Below are 20,493 nucleotides of genomic sequence, written 5' to 3' on the forward strand. Positions count from 1 at the left end.
GGCTTCAGAAGGCTTCGGACGAGCTGAGAACACAAGCGTCAAGCTCTACAGCAAAACAACCTCCGAAGGCAACGAGGGGACGCACATCCCTGAAGGTTTGCAGCAAAGTCACCTGAGTTTTAAAAGTAATGCAGACTGCAATATACCTGCAGCAAAGATGGACATGTGAACTCTTTCAAACGGTAACATCTTGTCCTATACTGATGCGATACAGTAAAGTCAGGGCAAATATTTCGAACGAGATGCGCATCAGCCTTTTGTTACTAAGTAAAGAAGCCATACGAGGTCTCTTCCTGTTTGCCAATAGGAGAATGCCTCGGAGGAGGGGGTTGCTGCACCTCCATCGCGGAGAGGGGGCAGGAAAAGGGCTGCCAGAGCTCCTGCTCTGGCCACTGTGGAGGAGGAAGAACAGGAGCAGAGCGCACCCGACCCACCAGCAGACACTGCTCCCAGAGCAACACGCACTCGGAGAGGGAAGGCCGCTTTACCAGCAATTGAAGGTAGCCTTCTCATTGGAAATATTTCCCTTCCCCAATTTTGGGCTTGCTCTGCTTCCCTCCTGGCCCACCTGTGACAATTGCAATGCTCACTACTGCACATCCTTGAAAAGCTTAGGCAGCCCATTGGCAGGGTACTGACTGGATTACAAGTTTCTCAGAAAGCATTTGCCCATCTGTGCAGAGGATGCTGAGGAAGCCGAAGCCCAGACAGCGGAGGAGCCTGCACCGACAGAGGTCAATGCGCCAGCGCGCAAGAGGGGCCGCACTGCAAAGAAGGCAGCGGCTGCAGCTGAGGAGGATGCGCCAGCCACTGTGCAAAATGCAGAAAATGCTGTGGCAGATGAGGCAGCTGAAGAGCCTGTGGCTGACACTGGCAAAGCCACTCGGGGAGGCGGTAGGAAGCGAGCAAAGGCAGCAGAAGCGGATGCAGGTGCAGTGAACCATGCCAATTCTCTGATGTGTGTGCCAATTTCTATGCACCAATGTACTCCTGACAGGATCAGCTGAATAATAAGCTTGGTTTGCTGTGCTAAAAGGATCAGCTAAATAATAAGCTTGGATATGCTTGGATTCATGTGCTAGGATCAGATAAGTCCAGGCTCTCTGGTGTGAGGAGAAGAAGTTGTGCCAATGCAGGCGAGGAGGCTGGGGCTGCCTCACCTGCACAAGAGGCATCACCGGATGCAGGGACCAACCAGGGGGAGCCCGAAGAGGCAACGGTGACTCCCCACTCGCTGCCCAAGAGGCAGACACGACGCGCAGCCAAGGCAGACAAGCCAGCCGACGCGCAGCAGCCGGTGCAAGCTGGCCGGCGCACCCGACAGACCTCCAAGCCTGCCCAGCCAGCAGAGCCAGCACACACAGACACACCTGCAGAGGAGGCCGCAGCTGACGAGGCTGAGCTGGAGGAGCAGGCACCCCAGCCGGCATCACCAGCAGTGGAAGAGGCGGCTGCGCCGAAGGCAGCCCCACCGAAGAAGAAGGGCCGGCCGGCGGCCGTGAAGCGCGCCGCAGCGCCGCCCGCCGCCGCGGAGGCAGCCGAGCCGGAATCGGCGCCGGCAGATGAGGCGGAGGAAGGCGCGACCCCGGCGTCTGCCGTGGGCGGCCGGCAGCCGCGCAAGGCATCGGCCAGGTCGGTGGCGGCCACGCCTGCGGCGCGGCCGGCTGGCCCGGCCCTGCCGCCCCGTACGACGCGCCGCATGGCTGCAATGAGCCGCAATGTCACAAGGCGCGTTGTGCTCGGCTGCTCTCTGACATTACAATTTGCGTGTGTTTCTCAGATGCGCATGCTGCATGCCCCTGAGCAGAGCATGCTAGTCTCCTTACTTGGCTTCGTTGGGGCCTTCACTTGGCTTAGAAATGAAAGAGCATAACTGACACTCAGGAATTGACTGTCCTGCAGGGGCGTCTCCGGGGCTTCCGTGATGACAGTCGAGGACACGCCCGTGCAAGCTCGTGCAGACAAGGCACCGGCAGCGGACGCCCTCGTGGCAGAGACGCCGGATGCAGCTGCCGTCCAGCACACTCCAGCCACCCAAGCCGGTAATATGGGGGTGGCGACAGAGGAGGAGCAGGCAAAGCCGCAGCCGGTGCCTGGGACAACGCGGCGCACAAGGGCACAGGTCGCCACGGAGGCACCTGTGCCGACCACGGCGCGGCGGACGCGCGGCCCAGCGAAAACCGCGCCGGCTGTGAAGGCCGCCGAGAGGGCGGCTGAGGTAGACTCCGACGCGGACGACAACGTCCAGATCGTGCTGAGCGATGCGGAGGACGCCGCCGAGCAGTCAGAGCCCGAGGCGCCCGCGGCAGCGGCCAAGTCCCCAAGCCCGCCAAAGTCTTCAGCCAAGGAACTGCCACCTTGCAGCAGCCGCAAGTCGCGGCAAGCGGCGACTCCGCCGCAGCCGGAAGAACTCGCTGACGCGCCGTCGCCCGCCCCGGCCGCGCAAGCTGGGCTGTCTGCGCCCAACCCCAGTGCTGCAGCCACGGTTGCTGGGGAAGGACCAGGGGCGCCGGTACAGGAACAAGACGCGGCTGCAGTGCAGGCAGCTGCAAAAGAGGACACGGCAAAGCCGGCACGGCGCTCGACAAGAGCTTCCATGCGCGACACGGCGGCGCAGCTGCTGGCGCCGGCCGGCCGGCTCAGCGACAAGGACAGCGCCTCGGCGGCGGCCGAGCAGGAAGCTGCCACAGAAGCTGCCGCGCAGGGGCCAGCTGACCAGGACGACGAGGACGATGTGTTTGAGGAGGCGCGCGATGAGGTGTTTGAGACGCCGTCCAGCCACGGCGCGTTCAGCATGCCGGGGTCGGGCCCGGCGACGTCGTTTGCGACCGCGCGGCAGCAGGCCACCGCCTACAAGACCGGCCTGGAGCGCATTCCCAACAGTACGCCCACAACCCATTACTCAGCCTGCCCTCCCAGCAGTGCATTGGACTGACTGTCTCCTGTACAGCTGCAGGAAGAAAGCACGTTGCATTCAAGGGCCTGGGTGCCAGTCATCAGTAGTGTTTGCATTTCAACTGCAGCGAGCACCGTTGTCTTCAAATGAATCTGCGGGGTGAGAAATATTTGGCACCTGACCATGGCAGTGGTACACCTGCAGGTGCAGTGAGCAGCGGCAAGCCTGCCTTCACCAGGCCGGGCCTGCAGGGGCCGCTGGCTCGAGCAGCTGCGGCCACGGCTGCCGCGGCAGCTGCGCAGAAGGCGCAGCAGCAGCAGACCGGGCGTGAGGGCTCCAGCAGAGGCGCACAACGAGTGGCCGTCCCTGCTGCCACCACAGGTGCCGTTTTCGTGCCCACCACAACCACTGCTGTAGAAAGCAAATCCAGTGGGCCACTGTTTGCGGAGGAGACTCTTCTGTACCAACCCTTTTCTGGCCCTGACGGTGTCCAATAATTGCATCAAGGAAAGACACATTCAAGTTTTTGGGCCTTTGATGTAAATCTTGTCATATCTTGTTATGAATCTTGCTCCATGCAGCTGTGATTGCGCTTGCCGACTGGCATAGAGTGATATTAGGATGACGCGGTATTGTCAAAGAGGGGCGAAATACAATAAGAGAAGCCTTGGCATTGTGTGCTGCAGAGGCTCCATCGCAGCCGACCAGCGGAGCAGTGGGAAAGCTGAGGGAGGCGTTCGAGGCCAAGTCAGGCGCTGCAGCCAGGTCGCAGCCTGCTGCCGCAGCCGAGGACGACGCCGCGCTGCAGCCGCCACCGGCCGGCGCGGCCGATACCGGCGGCGCTCCAGAGCCACCGACGAGCACTTCTGCTGCTGCTGCTGCTGTAGAGGACCAGGTAGATTTCTTTTAAATCTTCCGTCGTCCAAGGCAGCGTGGCAACAGATGAGTAGCTGTTGGACAAAGAGCGCTTTTAATTTCCTGCAAATTCTTTGATTTTGGAGCTCATGTACCACTAATTTTTAAGGAATATGCCCAAAAATGGATGTTCATGGGCCTTTCGACTGAGACCATGCTAGTCTGATTGACAAATCACGGGAATGAAGCCCGCAATCCCTGAACGAGAGCCGGCCGCCGATTTTTATAGAGATCGGCGAATCACTGCAGGCTCAAGAGGAGGCTGCGGCCGCTGCCACCGACAGTCAGGAGGCGGCCGGCGCGGCAGAGGAGCCGGGTAGTGGTGACAAGCAGAAGGCCAAGGGCGGCCTTGGTGCAAATCTGGTGTCCACCGTCCGATCCTTCCTGCCCTATTTGTCCAAGCCCACCGACGCCCCCGCGCCCCCCGCTGCCGGCAAAAAGACCGTCAAGGTGCCGTCCGATCCTCATTCCTTCTGCCCATTCCCAGACCCTGCACAAAGGGCAGGTGCTCTTGGCTCTTGGGGACCATTCTCTACGCCTAGCATTGCTGCAGGCACTTACACCAGTCCTTGCCACACGGGACATCCAAGTTTTATTATGTGTATTCAGCGTGCCAGGCGCTCGCAGCGTCACAGCATTCTCACTTGTCACGTTTAAACGCGTGTGATTTTTCAGGACTGAACCTGTGATTAGGACTGCCACAGAATGCTGACGCCATCCAGTCAGGGCAGCAGGCACAAAGACTGAAATAAAAGCCCTTGGATACCTATTTTCTCGTAGAAGGATGTGATAAGAGAGCGGCGTCCCTATCTTTTGGGAGGAGAGCTCGCCCCCGAACAGATGGTGAGAGGGCGCCTTGAGGATTGCAGGTGAAGGCATTGGAGGCGGCGGATGCAGCGCGCAGGAAAGAGGCCCAGCGTGCGGCAGAGCGTGCGCAGCAGCGGCAGCAGATCGAGGCGCAGAAGGCCGAGCGGCTGAAACGAGCGCACGAAGCCAAGGTGAGCAGGACTACTAAGCTCAACACTGAGATAAATAGAGAGTTGTGAGTCTCTGAAATGGCTGTGATGGCAAAATCACTCCTGCGGCTTTTCTCAAGGGTAAAGATGTGCATGGCAATGAAGGTAATGTGGGGGTTGGCGCCTCCTGACACTGTAAAAAGTTGGAAAACCTGTGCATGCACCAAGACTGGACCAAAATCTGCTAAGCACGCACTCTGTGACAGCTGTCTAACACAAGCACAGCGCAGCTTCTACGGCCAGTGACAGGGGCAGACCACGTTTGGCGGCACTAAGAATACACACAAATGCAGCTCGTGTGGTGATGGCCAGTGTTGACCTGGATTTGCTTTCCACGCAGGCGGCACAGGCAGAAAAAGAAGAGGAGGCGCGCCGACTGGCCCAGGAGGCTCTGAAGAAGAAGGAAGAGGAGGCAGCTGCCAGAAGGTAAGCACCACGCACCTGTTCTTACTGTTCTATCTTTATACGCTTGCCAGCCCACAGGGCAAGGTGCATTGCAGCAACTCTTCAGGTAGCACTCTTCCATGCGTCCCTGTCTCGGCAATCCCTCTACCAATGCAATGTCAATTGAACGCACTTTTCATCAATGCCCATACTCAGGATGGCATCTTCTGCGCTGCTGCTGTGCCCTTGCAGCTTGGAACCTTACTCAGCGCTGAGTCATGCCGCATGAGAGTGTGATGTGTGAGCAGGCACGCCAAGGAGGATGCTGAGAGGAAGGAGCGGGAGGAGCGCATCAAGAGGCAGGAGGAAGTGCGGCTCAAACGCAAGGTGAGCACAGCTTCACACAGTGTCTTTGAAACTCTCCAGCAGAATGTTTGCTTCGCTGTGCAAAGCAAACAAGTTGATGCGGTGCACTTGTGATTGGGCTGATCGTGCGATGTTCACTGTGTGGTCACACTTTGGCGCAGCAAGCCGAGTTGGAGAAGGCGGCGGCGGAAGAGAAGGCAGCCAAGGCTGCGCATGAGGAGGAAGAGCGAAAGCGAAAGGCCGCCAAGCACCAGGTGAGAGGGGCATTCCTTGTCCTGTCTATTTTTAGGCATTAATGATAGTGCCCTGGGTTTATGCTCGTGTTGTCACAAAAGCCCTAGTGCATAATAAAATAGTAGTGAGGGCCACGCCCTTCTTGATACGTTAGCTGATGGTACATCCTTGATGCGCAGCAGCAGGAGGCCGAGGTGAAGAAGGCGCGCATGCATGCGCCCCTGCAGGCCCCACCGCGGCCGGCCGCGTCGACCGCCCCGGGTGCGAGCACGGCCCCGGTGCAGCGCCCAGTCGCCGTGCCAGCAGCGGCTGCGCGTGCGCCCGTCGCGGCGGAGGCGACAGCCGCCAAGTTGGCGACCCGGCCGGCCATGGTGGCGCAAGCCGCCGCCGTGCCGGCTGCCGGTGTGGCCGCCACGTACGTGCCGCAGGCGGCGGCGACCGGGAAGGGCTCCGGATCCGGCGCGTCTGCGGCGACGGAAAATGCGACTCGGCCGTCCGGCAGCGGCTCGGAGCAGTTTGAGTCCTACACAATGTCTCCGTACAGGTGTGTGACATGCCTCACCTCCTCCTTCTGCGACAACTACTAAGTGCAGCGGAAAGTGATCTATAGGACTTCTTGTGGCCCTAAGGGCCATATTGCAGCTATGAGATGCTGCCATGGACTCGCGAGGCTCATCAGAAGGCGTTTCATCTGTTTTGGTGCCTGTGCAGGAGCGACTCGGACGGGAGCGACAGCGAGGATGATGAGCGCAAGAAGAAGCCGATTCCCAAGTGGGCACGGGGTCAGGCTCTGGCGCAGGCGCTCGCCTCCCAGAACGCTGTTGACCCGGACGAAATCTTCAAGCTGCACCAGAAGACCTGCCCACTCAATGAGGTCTTCTCACACCCCACAGGTGACGCTCATTTTAGACCCCCTCAGCATCACCAGATTATGTCTCTTTTGTTGCATCTGGCATGGAGTTCAGTGCTCCTTGGCAGGGATATCATTGTCTTGTTGCTGCATGATGTTTCACTTTCGAGGCAGCCCGTCCTCTGGCGCTCGCTCTGCCTTGATGTCTGCACCTCTATTTCTCTAAGTAGCTTTGTTACTGGGGAATTTCCTTGAGGATTTTGTGCATTTGCACCTAGGCCCTGCAAACTCCCAATAAGAATCTGATCTTCAAGGCCTGAATCTCTGCACGTAAACATGTGTTTGAGAGATTGTTACATGCAGCGCTGAGTGATGGACTGGTTGCTTATCAGGGCCGCCCAAGAAGGACCTGAGCAGACGCACCAGCAGCGGCAACTGGATCGAGGACAGGGTGACCTGGAAGGAGGAGCTGAATTACAAGAAGGCCATGGGCTACCTGTAGCGTTGCATGCCTTCCTTGTGTACGATTGTTTCTCGTGTTGGAAAGAACAACGACTGAGAGTTTCTGTGCTGTAGTGTAGAGTATATCTCATTGCAACTGCCTAGGATGCAGCATAATGCCATTGCCTGCTGTGCTGCAGTTCAGTACCTTGCTTGCAGTGCACAACTTTCCTGCCTATCACACTTCAAGGAATCTTCAAGGGCCCCCACTGTAGTCCGAGAAGAAGTACGTGATGGTAGCCAGCAGTATTGCAGCTTGTTGCAGACCTAATCAACTTGCATAGCAAAATGTTTGAGAAATCATATGGCTTGCAGAAAGTTTCTGCCAGGAAAGCTAGCTTCCAGCAGCGCTAAATGGTTGTATAAGGCAGGCCTAGAGGAAACAGAACATGTTCAATGCATATGCACATGCCCGTTGTACACACCATGCGCATGCCACAATAGATTGCATACCTTTCCTTGAGGAAATTCACATTTCCTTCAAGGAAATATGCATGCGGGCACTAATAGCCGTGCACGTGAAAGTCTGAGACGCTCCACATCAACGCAACGCAATAATCAGATGTGTGAACAAAAAGAAAGCTCTAAGGACCCGCTTCAAGCCCACAAAATCTTTGCAACCAGATCCAACAGCTATAACTTTGATGAGCGCTCATTCACAGGGTTCCAAGTCAGTTTCCAAACATTTATCCAAAAGTTCCCCAGGGCAGCATATAGACAGACGGAGGTCTCAAGAAAGGCTAAGCATCCTGCTTTAAGGTGTTCAGCGCATGTGCACACAAATTCTCCCTTTGGTGCTTGCCTGCGGAGCTGTGGCCATATTGCGGCAGATACCGTACTTTACACGGTCCGTAGCCACTTCCAACAATTTAAGAATGACAGGGGTCGTCTATGCTGCTACAGTGTACAGGCCAAAGCCCACTAGCAGAATTGCGAGGCCACCCAGCAGCAGCATTCTGTTGCGCAACAGCCATCCAGGCACCTGCAAGCACAATGCTTAGCGTGAGGATTAATCACAGACAACAACCCAGAACATGTCAGGAAACAAATTTCACTCCATTCAGACCGTCAGACAAATGCTATGCAAAGAATCAGCCAACAGGACCAGGCTCGATTAGGCCAGCACTTCAACAACATACAGTATGATGATGCCCCAGGCGCCCCATGAAGCAAAAGAATGCATGGACAGGGCTTCTTAAAATGACCAAGCCCGCTATCTGCCAAGAGACGTGCTCATCTCCGAGAAGGTGAGGTGAGATGTGGTGGCAGCATGCCTGGCCTTCAAAGAGCCACCACAACATTGCGTGCTGGGGGCAGCCTACCACAGACATGCAGCACGAGGCAACTCATCAAACCACAGGAAAGTGAAATTGTCAGTGAAATTATCTGTGAAATTCTTAAGACATCACACACCTGCAGCACGGTGAAGAAGTGTGCAAGGATGAAGCTGGTGGCTGTGGTAGCTGCTGAGAAAATGGGCAGCGGCATTACTGACACCTCCCGCCCTGCCGCCCTCTCCCGCTCCACCACTGCAGCGGCACCAGCAGAAGTCAACCACAGCCGGGAAACAATGGCAACAACAGAGCAACGAATGTGGGTGTGGGCTTCAACAAATCTGGACGGCTGAGAACAAACAGGGCCCTGCTCATCACGTGATACGAGCAGCAGCTTCCAGCTTCCGAACAATCTCACAGCTGATCCATCAGAGAAGTAAAGCATGGGAAGAGCCTTCACAGCACCCTTGCCAGTACGTACCACGGAACATGCACCTTGAAAGGCAACCGGCCGCCTTCTGAGGCTCACTACTGTGGTTCGGACCAGCAAGGGTGCGTCTACGTTCCACCTCATGCAAATGACCACACCATGGATACTGTACCATAGGCAGAGCGTGACTAAAGAGGACATTGAGAGGTCAATTCAACTGCTTTTTACGTGTACATCTGTAGGATATGCGATCTGCGTAAGGGATGACGAGGGAGGCAGGAGGGTGACCTCGCTGGTAGGTGCGCAGGGGCTCGGACTTGCAGGCGACGAGGATGAAGAGCGGGTAGACCATGGCCATCACAGCCGCCTGGATGAAGAACGACCACAGGCACGTCGCTATCGTGCACACGCAGCCAAACCCTGCCCAACAAAACATGTCAGCACAACCTCAGAGGTTCAGAAGCTGCCTTGGAACATCTCAATCTGGCAGCTCTGCGCCAGGGCCTACATGTCCAAGCAACATGTCACCGTGGCGCAAAATTCCCCTTGAAGAGGAGCACTCAATGGCATGCATGAGTTGAATTCGGCAGAAAGGAAAGCAGGGAGATGCTGGCAGAGAACAGCTGAGATAGAACAAGTCCCGGGAATTCAGAAAATTGTGGAAGGGAGTTTTTGAAAGGGGAGGACACCAGTAAGCGCAGGGTGCATGTAGAAACAGCAAAGATAGCGTTTGACAACGTGAGGGCCTTGGGTCTCACCGAGGAAGAAGGCCCAGTGCTGTTGGAAGAAGGCGATGCGCTCGGGCAGGCGCTTGCTGCTGATGCTCCAGCGGTAGTCAAAGCTGTACAGCGCATACAGCCACGACACCATCACACCGTACAGCGCCGGCCCTGCCATTTGGCACACACCCATTTGTCAGCCACCCGGCATAAGGCCACATACATGGAAAGCCCTCTCAGCTGCTGTGCTGTCATTTCAGACCCTTGCGGCAGTGTTTGAGAAGGCCAGGATGTACTGTCTAGGAGTACACACATTTGATGAGCCCTTCTGCAACATAAACGCTGATAGCAATGCCATGTGCGGGAAAAAAGGCCCCTGCATCAGACCTTACATATGGCCCTTATAATGAGCCAAAAGCTCTTGGAGGACTTGAAAAAAGATGGCCGCTGGAAGCAGAGTTCCAATTTGACAAAAGGGTGGGAGCAGGCAGGCTGGAAGCGGCAGGGTGGCCGCACCGACATAGGGCACGAGGCCGAGCAGGCAGACTTGGAGGTAGAAGACCGCGAAGAGAACGACTCGGTAGAGCTCCTGCGCCATCTGGTCCAGCAGTGGCGCGCGCTGCCGGGAAGCTGCCTGGGAAGCGGCCGGGGCACCTGCCGCCTGGCCGCCCGAACCGCGCATCCACCTCACCGCCAGCTCAGCCAACTCCTGGTACCTGTCAAGCGCAGGATTTACTGTGTCAGAGTCATTGCGCATCTCTAAAAATACAGTACCGTCAGCTTCAGAAACGAAACTTGAAGTCTTAATATAAAGCAGGCCGGATCTTGGAATCAACTGGAAAGCTTGTTGACGTAGGTATGTCGTAGGATTTCAGGCGCCCAAGCTCGTCATGCACGTAAGAGCAGCGAGCAAGAGGATCTTCCCTAGCATGGCGAGAGGCTGTTGTGTTGCTAGCTGTAGTTAAGAGTGCCTAATCAGAGGTTGCCAGGGTTGATTGGGTCATGCTTGGATCTGGCGAGTCAAACAAGGGGCACAATCTATGACAGCCTACACCCGTGGCTTGTCTGCAGACACACCTTGCCTCCTGGCAGGAACAGCATGTACTGCAAATTTATTTATTATTTACTAATCTATTAATTTTAAACAGAGGCCTGCCTGGGAGAACAGATTGCCAATTCTCACCAGACGCAGCTGAGTGCGAAGCTGATGCAGTAGACCGGCAGGAGCCACCACACCACGAAGGTGGCCTTCAGCAGCGCCAGAAGGGCTTCTGCCCCAGTGGGACCCGCCCAGCTGCGCAGCCCTGTCAGCATCCATCGCATGCCTGGAGCGAGGGCATAATCCCACAGCAATATACTGCCCAGGAAGATGGCTCCATTCAGCCCGAAACACTCCCCTGTCTTCCTCTGCCACAAACACATACATATGCATCTTGAGAGAAGGGGTTCTGAGCCTTCTCCACCTCTAAATCCCTCTCACATCTTTTCAGGTTGAGGAAGATGGTGCATCCAACACAATAAACAGGATCACTCTGACGAGAAGACTCACCAGTATTCGAGGGTCATGCACAAAGAATTCAACGCAACGCCAGATGCACAGAGCATCCTTGAAGCCCGCAAACCTGCACCAGCACGGCAAAGTTTTGACATGTAGGAAATAATATCTCAAAGTAATGTGTGTTACAAATGTTCAATCATATATTACATGGCACTGCTCGCTCGATACAGTGAGTCGAGTTCAGTCTAGTGTTGTAATGTGCCGGTAACCATTTACCACAGTCAGAAGGCTCACCAGAGCAGGACAGCCACACGGAAGGTGTGGTAGCATCGAGACAGTCTACTACTTGCCATAGGTCCTCTGCTCCATAGCGACTGCAGTTATGGTCGCCAGTGTCATAAAGCAAAAATTACTGTGAGCAGGTCACCTTTATCGTACGGTATCGAATTCAACGTACTGTGTGATTTGGACCATCCTGGAAACATCACTCACAATGAAGTGAAAGCATCCTCAGCCAAAACGAAGTCAAGAATCCCTTGATTGCTTGCGCCAAGAAGCTTTTTCTGTGACGTCGGCAGCTTCAGTGATGGCGTCAGCAGCTTCCTGGGGAGAAAGCCTTCGTTCTATCCTTTTTCCTGGATTCGACATAATTGACTGTTAGGTTCGCCATGGTATCACTTAGGAGTGGATTACATTAGCATGCAATCCGCTTAAACGAAAATCCATGAAAGTCAAAAATACATTTGGCGCGTGGACCCGCAAATTTTCAAGATCATGGTTCATCCCTGACAGCAGATTTGCAAAAATGTGCCAAAACACATTCCTAATATATAGTAGTAAGCCGCCCACAATCTGCTGTACACATTGTCTGCTGCAGCTGGTACATGAGGAGGCTTTATTACTCAGGCGCTAGTGGCACTGGACGTTGTTTCATTCATATCCATCTGTCTTGTCAAATAATTTCCGATGTCTTGCAGCAACATCTCCGATGTACCCAAGTGCATGTGAATCTTTGATCGGAACCAGGCTGCTCGTACCTTGAAGTGCACGTCACACCAACAAGAATTAACATTTTACACAGCACATTTCTGATTGCTTTGCTGTTAGCTGAAACACATCAAACTGATGAGCACGAAGTCACTGTTTTGGGTGCTCATGACTGGCAAGCTCGCAAGCATGCCTCAAGCACTGCCTTCTTCTCCTTCATAAACGCTCTCGCCAAATGTGTATCCGATGCTACATCGCTCTCAAACCTCTTCAACTCCCCTCTGCATATCCCACTCACCACCTGTGATGCAGGAGAATCATCACAACTGTGTCCATCCATCCATGGTGTGCCGCAACGTGGTCATGGCAACTGAAATTATCAAGTGGGAGCTGCCAGAGAAGCCTCCTTTTGCACACCTTGTTGATCTGCCCCTTGGAGAGCTGTGTTGCCTTCAGCTGATCCTCTGTATAGCTGTCAGGCCCAGTGCGCGTGAGAATGCCCTGCATGCATTTGCCCTCTGCCTAAATCTGAAAGAGAAGAGCAGAATCAAATATAAATTGAGTCAACACACAGCAGCAAATGATATCTACGCTTTGTGCAATATACACAAGTCAGATCTAGTGACTGGGCAACCGAAGTAGCACCTTTGATGACTGTGGCAATCCTGCAATCCCAGGAACTTTGCTGGTGTCACTCAATGCCAGAGCTGCCGCCCTCAGGTCTGGGATGGTGTATGTGTCATGGGGAATGCCAGGCTCCACAAAACCATAGTACTGCAACAATGAGTCATTGCTCTGCTTCCCATAACTGATGAAGACCTGCTCCCCCTGCATCCAAGCGGAACAAATTTAAGGAAAATCGTTGTCTTTCACTGCTTATTGCGTCCTGCTAGGTGCCACACCTCTGACAAGGCTTCTGTGCAAGTGAGTGCTGCCAGGAAAGGGGAGGACAGGGCATGCTGTCCTCCATTTGCAAGTGCGTGTAGAGTGAACGTGCATGATACAGTAACCTGGAGCAATACCTTGCTGAAGTAGCTTTGACACCGCACAGAGAAACGATCCGCAAAGTACTCATACTCCACCTCGCTCTGCATGACACTTAGAACGTGCTTCAGTGACTTTTCAAGCATCAGCAGACCCCAAAGTCCACAAAAAGATCTTCTTACGGGGCGGCAAGTGGATCTCTCACACTTCTCACGGGTAATAAAGCACACATCCGGAATATCATGAAACCGGACGCAGAGCACACAAGAAAAGAGGTTGCTGCCTCACCTGAACGGTGCTCTTGTGGTTCAGGAAGTCCACGACAGGGCACATGGCGTACCACTTGACCTTCTGGGAAAGTACCACATCATACAGCAAGTTGAACAGCGCGGCAGCAATCGCCCCATTCAACACCTGGGCATTGGACAAGCACCTCATCAATTTGTTCGCCTGCAGAGTGGTTGCGAGCAGCATGGAGGTCCGTGCAGAGGTAGGAGTGCATAATAAGGGCAGGAGGTGAGAATGGAATTGCCTGCTCTAGTGGAACATGCGCCACGGTGATGGATGCAGCTGCCAGAGCGCCCAGAGCTCCAAAGGTTTTCAATCGGCTGCGCCAAGTTGGCCCTGTGTCGACAGGCAGGACTTTATCTCACAAACACATTCCAAACTGCCAATTGCAAAATGTTGGCCAATGGGATGCTCCACACCACATGCCCAATACGCCACGCCAGGCCTATCGTCAACCAACCTTCTTTTGCATGTCATGCGATAGGTTGCCCACCTAAAGCAGGTGCGACCTCTGAGGCCAGTCAGAGTCCGACTGCCCTCAGGCTCCAATACTTTAAATATGCAATCAAGTCATAATCAGGAGGGCATTTATGGAATTTGTGAGCTCGTGCGCGCACCGGCATAGGGCCCGCTGAATGCACGGCTGCGCACAGCCTGCAGCGCCCAGATCAGGTCCTGCTCGGTGATGGGTGTGCCAGGGGTGGATACCGCCAGCTCAGCATGCAGCCTCTTCAGGCCCTCCCTCTGAGTTGCCACCTTTGGCATGTCACATGCTTTTATCAGGCTCCCCACGAGGCATCAAATGTCTACAATGACACTGTCCTTGGCATCTGGCGATGCTCTGGGCTGCACGGTGGGCCCTCAACTAGACAGATGCATGCTCAAACTCAAACATTGAGGGGACTGTAATACCTCTCGTATGAGCTGGGGATAGCACAGGGCTTGCAGCTGTGCCTCACTCCATGACAGCGGCGTGCTGAAGTCTACTGGCAATGCTGCAACATATGGTGCAAGTTTGGAAGCCGGCCCCAGCTGCCTCTCATACAGCAAATTCAGCGCCATCTGCACATACCTGCAACCACTCTCCCTGCTCAGAAGTGTGTACAGAAGTCACGAGTGCCTACAAAAAATTTGCTCACAAGAAAGCAGTGGCATACAATACCCTGTGCCATACGTGTTCAGGTCGATTACCAATTCACGCATGATCAAATTATAATGATGCCCTCACCATCAGGAAATTCCATTGTAAGTTTCCACAGCAACAGTTGCTTCTTTAACAACCTATGGGCTGTCAGATTGAAGCCAAGATCTTTGGATGGTGAGGATGCAATGACAGGTGGCAGGCAGTACCAGGGCTTCTTGGAGTAGAAAGCAGAGCTGCAGAAGGTGCCAGGCAGCTGTGATCGCTCCTTGGGGCTGACCACCAAAGCCGCTGCCACTGGCAGGGACACCAGAACCTCCCCCTTTGCTATATTGTCAGCCGCCGCCATGCCCCTCAAGCCTGCACCACCAAAGGCAACTCCCTGGCATTCGTCACCACTTTAAGTGCTTGTGATACGGGAATCACTGATGTTGGGACATTGCATTGCAGCCTGACATATGCCTCTCACCTGCAAACTCGGCAAGCCTCAATGATGGACTGGTGATGCCTGATTGGAGGGCCCACTCCTGGAAACCGAGTGGCCCCTCCCCACTCTTTTGTATGCCTTGTCCATCGATAGGCTTGGCTGGGGCGGCTGTGCATCTGGTATCACGATACGATGCAGATCTGTGCAGTCTTTGACGCGTGAATGCAGGCCTGCTACAATTCAGATCTCTGAAACGGGATGGCTTCAACAGGCTTTCGTGAACGCACACTGTGCTAGTGTGGTCCAAATTTCGGAGTGATCGACATGGCAACATATTTTGCAGAGCTTTGTTTAATTCGCAGCAATGCTCAAAGCTCGGGCTGCTCAAGGGTTGAGTTCATGATTTGTTTCGGCATCCCTACCAGAGCTTTACATTGGGCTGGAACAAGCACAGAATGTTACTATCCATGTTCTTAATTGTAATACTTATTTCACCGTTTATAATACATGTGCAAATCGACAACACCTGCCTCCCCGTGAAGAAGATCGGGTAGCGTCAGCAAAAGGAGCAAAATGGCGTCATCCACAGCACGTGCGAGTAATCCTCTTCTTCTCTTTGAAGTTCTTCGATTTCCTGCCTTTTAGATATATCTGGAAAGAGATACTGCTTCTGCTGCAAGGGTAGGGGTGCCAGCAGGAGCGCACCAATGGTTTGCTACTGATCTGACCGATCGATTTGTCTTGCCTGGCGCTCTCGCATTTATGAGATTTACTCATAAGTGTTGAAAATGACACGCATTTGTGCTCTGTACCAACCCTCGAACATCGCTCGGCTCGCCCGTGCTAAGGTGAGCTTGTCGCCTGCATGTGCAAAACGAAGGCAGGGAGGTTTGCATGTAGATATCGAGCAAACTCCTGAATAGATGTAAACACTTGATCGAGTGCTGACTCGTGGGATCCGGCATGCAGGGCTATCCTTATGCCAGACCTAGCTCGTCTTTCCTGTACATCAGCGGCTCTGTATACCTTTTCGAAGACGCAGCATGGGGAGGCACCCAGCATCTTGGCAGCCTCCAAATAACTGCTCCAGATGGCACGCAGCAAAGGCATGCCCACCCATGATCGATTGATGTGTGCTCTGTATGCAAGTCACCTTACAGATGTAACACTCTGCAGCCCTTGTGCGACGGCTGGAAACCTGACATCAGGGCAGAAATCTGAGATCAGGGACCCCTTGTTGACTCTGATATTGTGGATTGCCGTGCAGAGCACAGACTGTGCTGGAGCAGCTGGGAATCCAGTGGTCCCCAACTGACATCAGGACACCAGTGCTGGCTGTGGGTTCCAATGCTGGTCCTGAGCAGCTGCTGCGCAAATACCCTCCAATGCTCTTCCGTGACGGCGTGCTCATCCCCGTCGTGCGCTGCGTCCTCCCGAATTTCGACGTGGCCTACTCGCCATGCATCACCAGCTATGGCTCTTGTTCAGGTGCTCTTGTGTCTGTCTGGCCATGAATGCCACAGTCCTGTCATTTGTGTATGTTCCTCTTTGAAATGTGGGATGTCTTATTGCCATGAATGCATCCACCTCAATTGCTGCAGGTGCAGACTCCTCTGTGTTTCTGGGCGTGAATGCCTCAGTCCTGTCATTTGTGTCTTTCTGTACTTGTTTATGAATCGTCTTACTGCCAGGAATGCATACCACCCAACTTGCTGCAGATGCAAATGCAAAAGTGCACCTCTTGAGTGAATGAAGGTTTGAGTTGGAGTCTGCTGCTTGTGCTGCAGCCACTTTGGAGTACTCGCCGGGAACAGCGGTGGAGATTTTTGTGACATTCCTCACCACGCCCCAGCTGAAGCGCATGCATGAGACGGAGGGGGCCTACTTCCTCACAGAGCTCAGACAGGTCGAGCTCCAATTGGGCCAGTCCCTTGAAGCCTACAGGCAAGCTTTGCCTCTCCCCAAATAAGAATATCATTTCGCTTCGTGATGACTACAGAAATGTGTCATTGGCTGACTGTGTCCTACAGCACTGGCAAACACTTTTATCTGCATTGCAATCGTTTGCGAATCTCATGATGCTGCGCCCTGAGAATCTTGATCGCGTATTGGTGGCAGGACCAAAATTGCCACAAAATTGTTGAGTCTTGGTAGCGCAAGATCTTCAGAAAATGGTCCCAGAAAGCAATGCACGAAATCCCTGTGTCATGAAGACGAATGCTGTGCTGTTTTTAGGGAAGGTAAGGAGGCTGCTGCCCTGCTGTGCACTGTGTACCAGTATAATCACCAGTCCGGCACACTGCATTTGCCCCTCGGGGATGGAGCGCCCACGCCTGTTGCCATCAAAGTGAGCCCAATTTATTTCATGCAATTTCTTTTACCCCGTACGCTGGATGCAATCTGCTGCCTCTGGTGCTAATTCACATTTGCAAGTTGAAGGATTCCAGCATAATGTGCATTGTTCCATTAATAACCCCGCAGGAGATTAGGGCCGAGGGAAGGAAGTTTCCAGCCTTGGACCAGACTGAGATGCAGCATGCGGTCCGGACCTTCGTCACCAAGCTAGAGAAGACTAACACTGCCCCTCTGCCCATTAATGGTGAGCTAATTGCCTGTCCCTCGCAGATATGATCTGGCACAAACCCTCCAGCACCAAGCTTGATGCAGCATGCCTAGATGTTGATCGTTGATGGTCACCTTTTTTCCTTAAGGTCTGACAGATGTCAATGGACATTTGTGCGCAGGTGCGCAGGTGCAGAATGGCACAGCAGTGTCACAGGCAGCAGCCGTCACGTCTGCAGGGAACGGGAGTGTTCCCACTGCGCATGAGGAGACCCGCCTGCCCTTCAACAGCGGCAGAACTGCTCAGGCGCCCGATGCGCTAAAATTGGGCAGCAATGACAGCCAGGGAGACGAGGCAAGCATCGATGCTTGGATCCTGGAGAATCTAGATATCATAAAGGCGCGGACAGAGAGAGTGGAATTCTTGGTTGCTGCAGCTAAGCCGCAGCAGTACCCCCATGTGGATGTGCTGATGACTATTGGTGACATATATGACGTAAGCGTGGCTTGAGATGGACATTTCACGAGGTGTCAGTCTCAAGGTGACGGTGTATGGCAACTAGTCCTAGATATTATAGAATTTCATTACGTGGGGCTGCCAGCCCCAGACAGTGAAGAGCCCTTAAGGTATAACTGAGCCCTGCTGTACATGTATATTATTCGCAATCACTGATGTAGAAAATGACGGGTATCCGACTGTAGAGTGAACATAATTTCTTTCAGAGTTTGGCCCAGAAGAGCGCCGGGAACAATTTTCACAGATGCATGCGTGGGATGCCAAGCTCTGCACCATGAATTTGTTGTGGACCACGAGGTGGGCAAGAGTCTTTACTATTGCCCACCTCACACCGTGATCGTGTTTGCACGAGCAGTGAACAAGACGTGAACACTCCACCAATTTTAAATTTATTATTACAAAGGGTGCCTGTGCTCACATGTTTTCCTTTGGATCACCGGGTGCCAGGAGGCTACGACAGTGATCTTTGCCAAACCAGCAAGAGACGTGTAAGAACTATGGGGCTAGAACACTGCAAAGGTGCTGAACTTCAGCAATGCTCTTGTAGCAAGAACTCCCAAGCGAATGTGCCGCCTCACGCTCGGGCAGCAGCTCAGTGCATGGCAACGTTGGGGCGCACTGCCTTGAACGTTGTCTTGAACGTCCTGGATGATGGCCTGTCCGGACACACAGCATCACACAAGTTAGCATCAGTGAGCATCGGAACTGTACCCCATCTGAATCGCAGGTCTGAGCCCATCCAAACACAAAGAATTGCATCCACTCATACATGCCCTGCAAACAAATGTAAGCAAGTGCCATGCATGCCAGCAGACTGTTCTGCACGCGATTACAAAGGCACCAGCCACCCTGCCCATCCGAATCCCCCATGCCTGTTCACACGTCTGGAGGCGGAAGTTTTTCAAGATATGTAAGCATGTGTCTGCATTGCAGCCGTGAGGGGGGACCAAGCATGTGGACGGCAGCGCACCTGGCCATGCGGCGGGTGAGGGGGAACTTGATCTTGGAGTCGTGGAACTGCTTGATGTTGACGCGCTTGGTCAGGGCAGCCGGCACGGTGGCAGTCTTGATGATCTGCATGCACGGCGCGCGCACGCGATGCCTTGAGGCCATCTCCTGCGATGCCACAACATGTATGCACTCAGCAATCTGCTGGAGTGTGCTTGAAGGTGTGCTGACGTGCACACCAGGGACTGCCAAGCGGTGATATACTGTGCTGACGGGCATGTCCAAGTCTTCGGCAATCTGCTTGAAACAATATGCTTGAAGCCTGTGCTGGAAGGGTATGTCAATAACTGGCAAGCTAAGCAGCCCAGTCATCGACAGGCACATTCGAGACTGCCAAGCAAAAGCAGCCCGAAGCTCGTTGCTATGTCAGAGAGGGGGGAGTCTAGATCTGATGCTAGCCAACGGCCATCAATCGTGGTCTAAGTCACGGCACATGGCCGGCACATGCACCGACAGGTGCTTTCCTATGTGCCCCCACTGACATGCTCGCCTCTGCGCCTTGCCTCCCTTCTGGCTGCAGAGGTTGTTGTCAGCTGCGGCCTGTTCAGGGCATGTGTCAGAAGACAGGTGTCGTGTGCAGCAGCATACCTGGTACAGCTGCTCGACGGCACCGTTGAGGGTGGTGTCCCTGTACTCCTTGTACATGTTGTGGTAGCCTGTCCTGGACTGGTATCGCACCCACACGCCAAAGTTCTTCACAGTCGTCGGCTTCTTCTCAAAGATCTGCACAGCCACCAAGGCTTCAAGTGAGTGAACAAGTGTATATTTTGCTGGATGAGAACAGTCCTCCAGCGTGATGCTCGTGTTGCCATCAACATCTGACGTCTGATGCAAATTTCTGCATACAAAGAGACATCAAGGCATCCTCCGCCTGAGAACAGCGTGAAGCTCTTATTGCCTGCATCAGGAGTGTGCATAAAGCTGATCTAGAGCTGCACCTCGTTCGCTGCAAGAATCTGCCCGTTCGCCTTCTTCACCTTTCTAAGCTTCCTCAAAAAGTACCTGCAGAGAAGGAAAACTCAGCAACCAAGTAAATCACACAGACCACCTATACCCATTGCAGACATGTAACAGCTCCGCTGTCATTTCGATCCTCACGAGTACGATCGATTACTTACCAGAACTTTGACTTTGCACGCACAGGGTCTGTCGCCCAAAGCTTCATCCTGTAGATGGTTGGCTCTGGCTCCTTCTCTGTGGGCAAATGGCGTCCCACCACCTGGTACTGGTGGTACTTGTAACCACCCTGCAAAGTGCAGTAGCATGTCAGATGAAGGCCAGCTGCAAGAATCCACTCCATCTCCCAAACAAAACAATCCTTTCAATCCTGGCTTCCAAGCTTTGCAAGGGCTGCAGCTTTGGGGCCACTAACAATCACATTAATACATTTACACTGAGGACTTGAGGAAATATACCTGCACCATCTTGGCAATCTTTCCCTCACTCCTTTCTGATCAACCGCCGCCGAGATGCGAAAGCCCACTTGTCTCCAAGAA

The 20,493-nt window shown here is 53.9% G+C and overlaps 4 protein-coding genes across 4 annotated transcripts; 2 read left to right on the plus strand and 2 right to left on the minus strand.

Moving 5' to 3' along the window:
* Positions 1-311: 311 nt before the first annotated feature.
* Positions 312-7,163, plus strand: COCSUDRAFT_45967 (hypothetical protein; the record flags this gene model as incomplete). The annotated part of the gene is made up of 14 exons (XM_005652220.1): positions 312-500; positions 684-930; positions 1,137-1,632; positions 1,903-2,882; positions 3,101-3,277; positions 3,583-3,791; positions 4,061-4,261; positions 4,681-4,809; positions 5,168-5,253; positions 5,520-5,598; positions 5,739-5,831; positions 5,991-6,355; positions 6,523-6,704; positions 7,054-7,163. 14 exons carry the CDS (start codon positions 312-314, stop codon positions 7,161-7,163), a joined length of 3,543 nt encoding a protein of 1,180 aa, XP_005652277.1.
* Positions 7,164-7,684: 521 nt separating this feature from the next.
* COCSUDRAFT_64357 (SET domain-containing protein) lies at positions 7,685-15,398 on the minus strand. Its single transcript, XM_005652221.1, has 15 exons — positions 14,953-15,398; positions 14,693-14,843; positions 14,255-14,414; positions 13,960-14,098; positions 13,602-13,678; positions 13,343-13,468; positions 13,093-13,158; positions 12,716-12,898; positions 12,488-12,571; positions 10,769-10,992; positions 10,102-10,301; positions 9,625-9,756; positions 9,155-9,286; positions 8,576-8,691; positions 7,685-8,144 (listed from the first exon to the last, which is right to left on the minus strand). The coding sequence occupies exons 1-15, from the start codon at positions 15,242-15,244 to the stop codon at positions 8,052-8,054; spliced, it is 2,175 nt and encodes a 724-aa protein (XP_005652278.1). The 5' UTR covers positions 15,245-15,398; the 3' UTR covers positions 7,685-8,051.
* Positions 15,399-15,561: 163 nt separating this feature from the next.
* COCSUDRAFT_64358 (hypothetical protein) lies at positions 15,562-18,496 on the plus strand. Its single transcript, XM_005652222.1, has 7 exons — positions 15,562-15,758; positions 15,880-16,016; positions 16,178-16,398; positions 16,698-16,836; positions 17,146-17,257; positions 17,392-17,509; positions 17,655-18,496. The coding sequence occupies exons 1-7, from the start codon at positions 15,699-15,701 to the stop codon at positions 17,981-17,983; spliced, it is 1,116 nt and encodes a 371-aa protein (XP_005652279.1). The 5' UTR covers positions 15,562-15,698; the 3' UTR covers positions 17,984-18,496.
* Positions 18,497-18,581: 85 nt separating this feature from the next.
* On the minus strand, positions 18,582-20,421 carry COCSUDRAFT_34957 (60S ribosomal protein L18a-2; the record flags this gene model as incomplete). Its single annotated transcript, XM_005652223.1, has 6 exons — positions 18,582-18,645; positions 18,960-19,105; positions 19,586-19,720; positions 19,936-19,999; positions 20,116-20,243; positions 20,419-20,421. 6 exons carry the CDS (start codon positions 20,419-20,421, stop codon positions 18,582-18,584), a joined length of 540 nt encoding a protein of 179 aa, XP_005652280.1.
* Positions 20,422-20,493: the final 72 nt, after the last annotated feature.

This window comes from Coccomyxa subellipsoidea (genome assembly GCF_000258705.1).
Source record: "Coccomyxa subellipsoidea C-169, whole genome shotgun sequence".
Classification (NCBI taxonomy): Eukaryota; Viridiplantae; Chlorophyta; class Trebouxiophyceae; family Coccomyxaceae; genus Coccomyxa; species Coccomyxa subellipsoidea.

What these genes read in the sequence shown, in the direction of transcription:
- COCSUDRAFT_64357 (XM_005652221.1), bottom strand. Translation starts at nt 15,244, where the DNA reads ATGTTGCCATGTCGATCACTCCGAAATTTGGACCACACTAGCACAGTG. An exon ending in GATTGCCACAGTCATCAAAG is followed by an intron (nt 12,572 to 12,715) that starts GTGCTACTTCGG and finishes AAATGCATGCAG; the next exon opens with GGCATTCTCACGCGCACTGG. An exon ending in GCACTGGGCCTTCTTCCTCG is followed by an intron (nt 9,287 to 9,624) that starts GTGAGACCCAAG and finishes TTTGTTGGGCAG; the next exon opens with GGTTTGGCTGCGTGTGCACG.
- COCSUDRAFT_64358 (XM_005652222.1), top strand. Translation starts at nt 15,699, where the DNA reads ATGACACGCATTTGTGCTCTGTACCAACCCTCGAACATCGCTCGGCTC. An exon ending in CCAGATGGCACGCAGCAAAG is followed by an intron (nt 16,017 to 16,177) that starts GCATGCCCACCC and finishes ATTGCCGTGCAG; the next exon opens with AGCACAGACTGTGCTGGAGC. An exon ending in TGCCCCTCTGCCCATTAATG is followed by an intron (nt 17,510 to 17,654) that starts GTGAGCTAATTG and finishes ATTTGTGCGCAG; the next exon opens with GTGCGCAGGTGCAGAATGGC.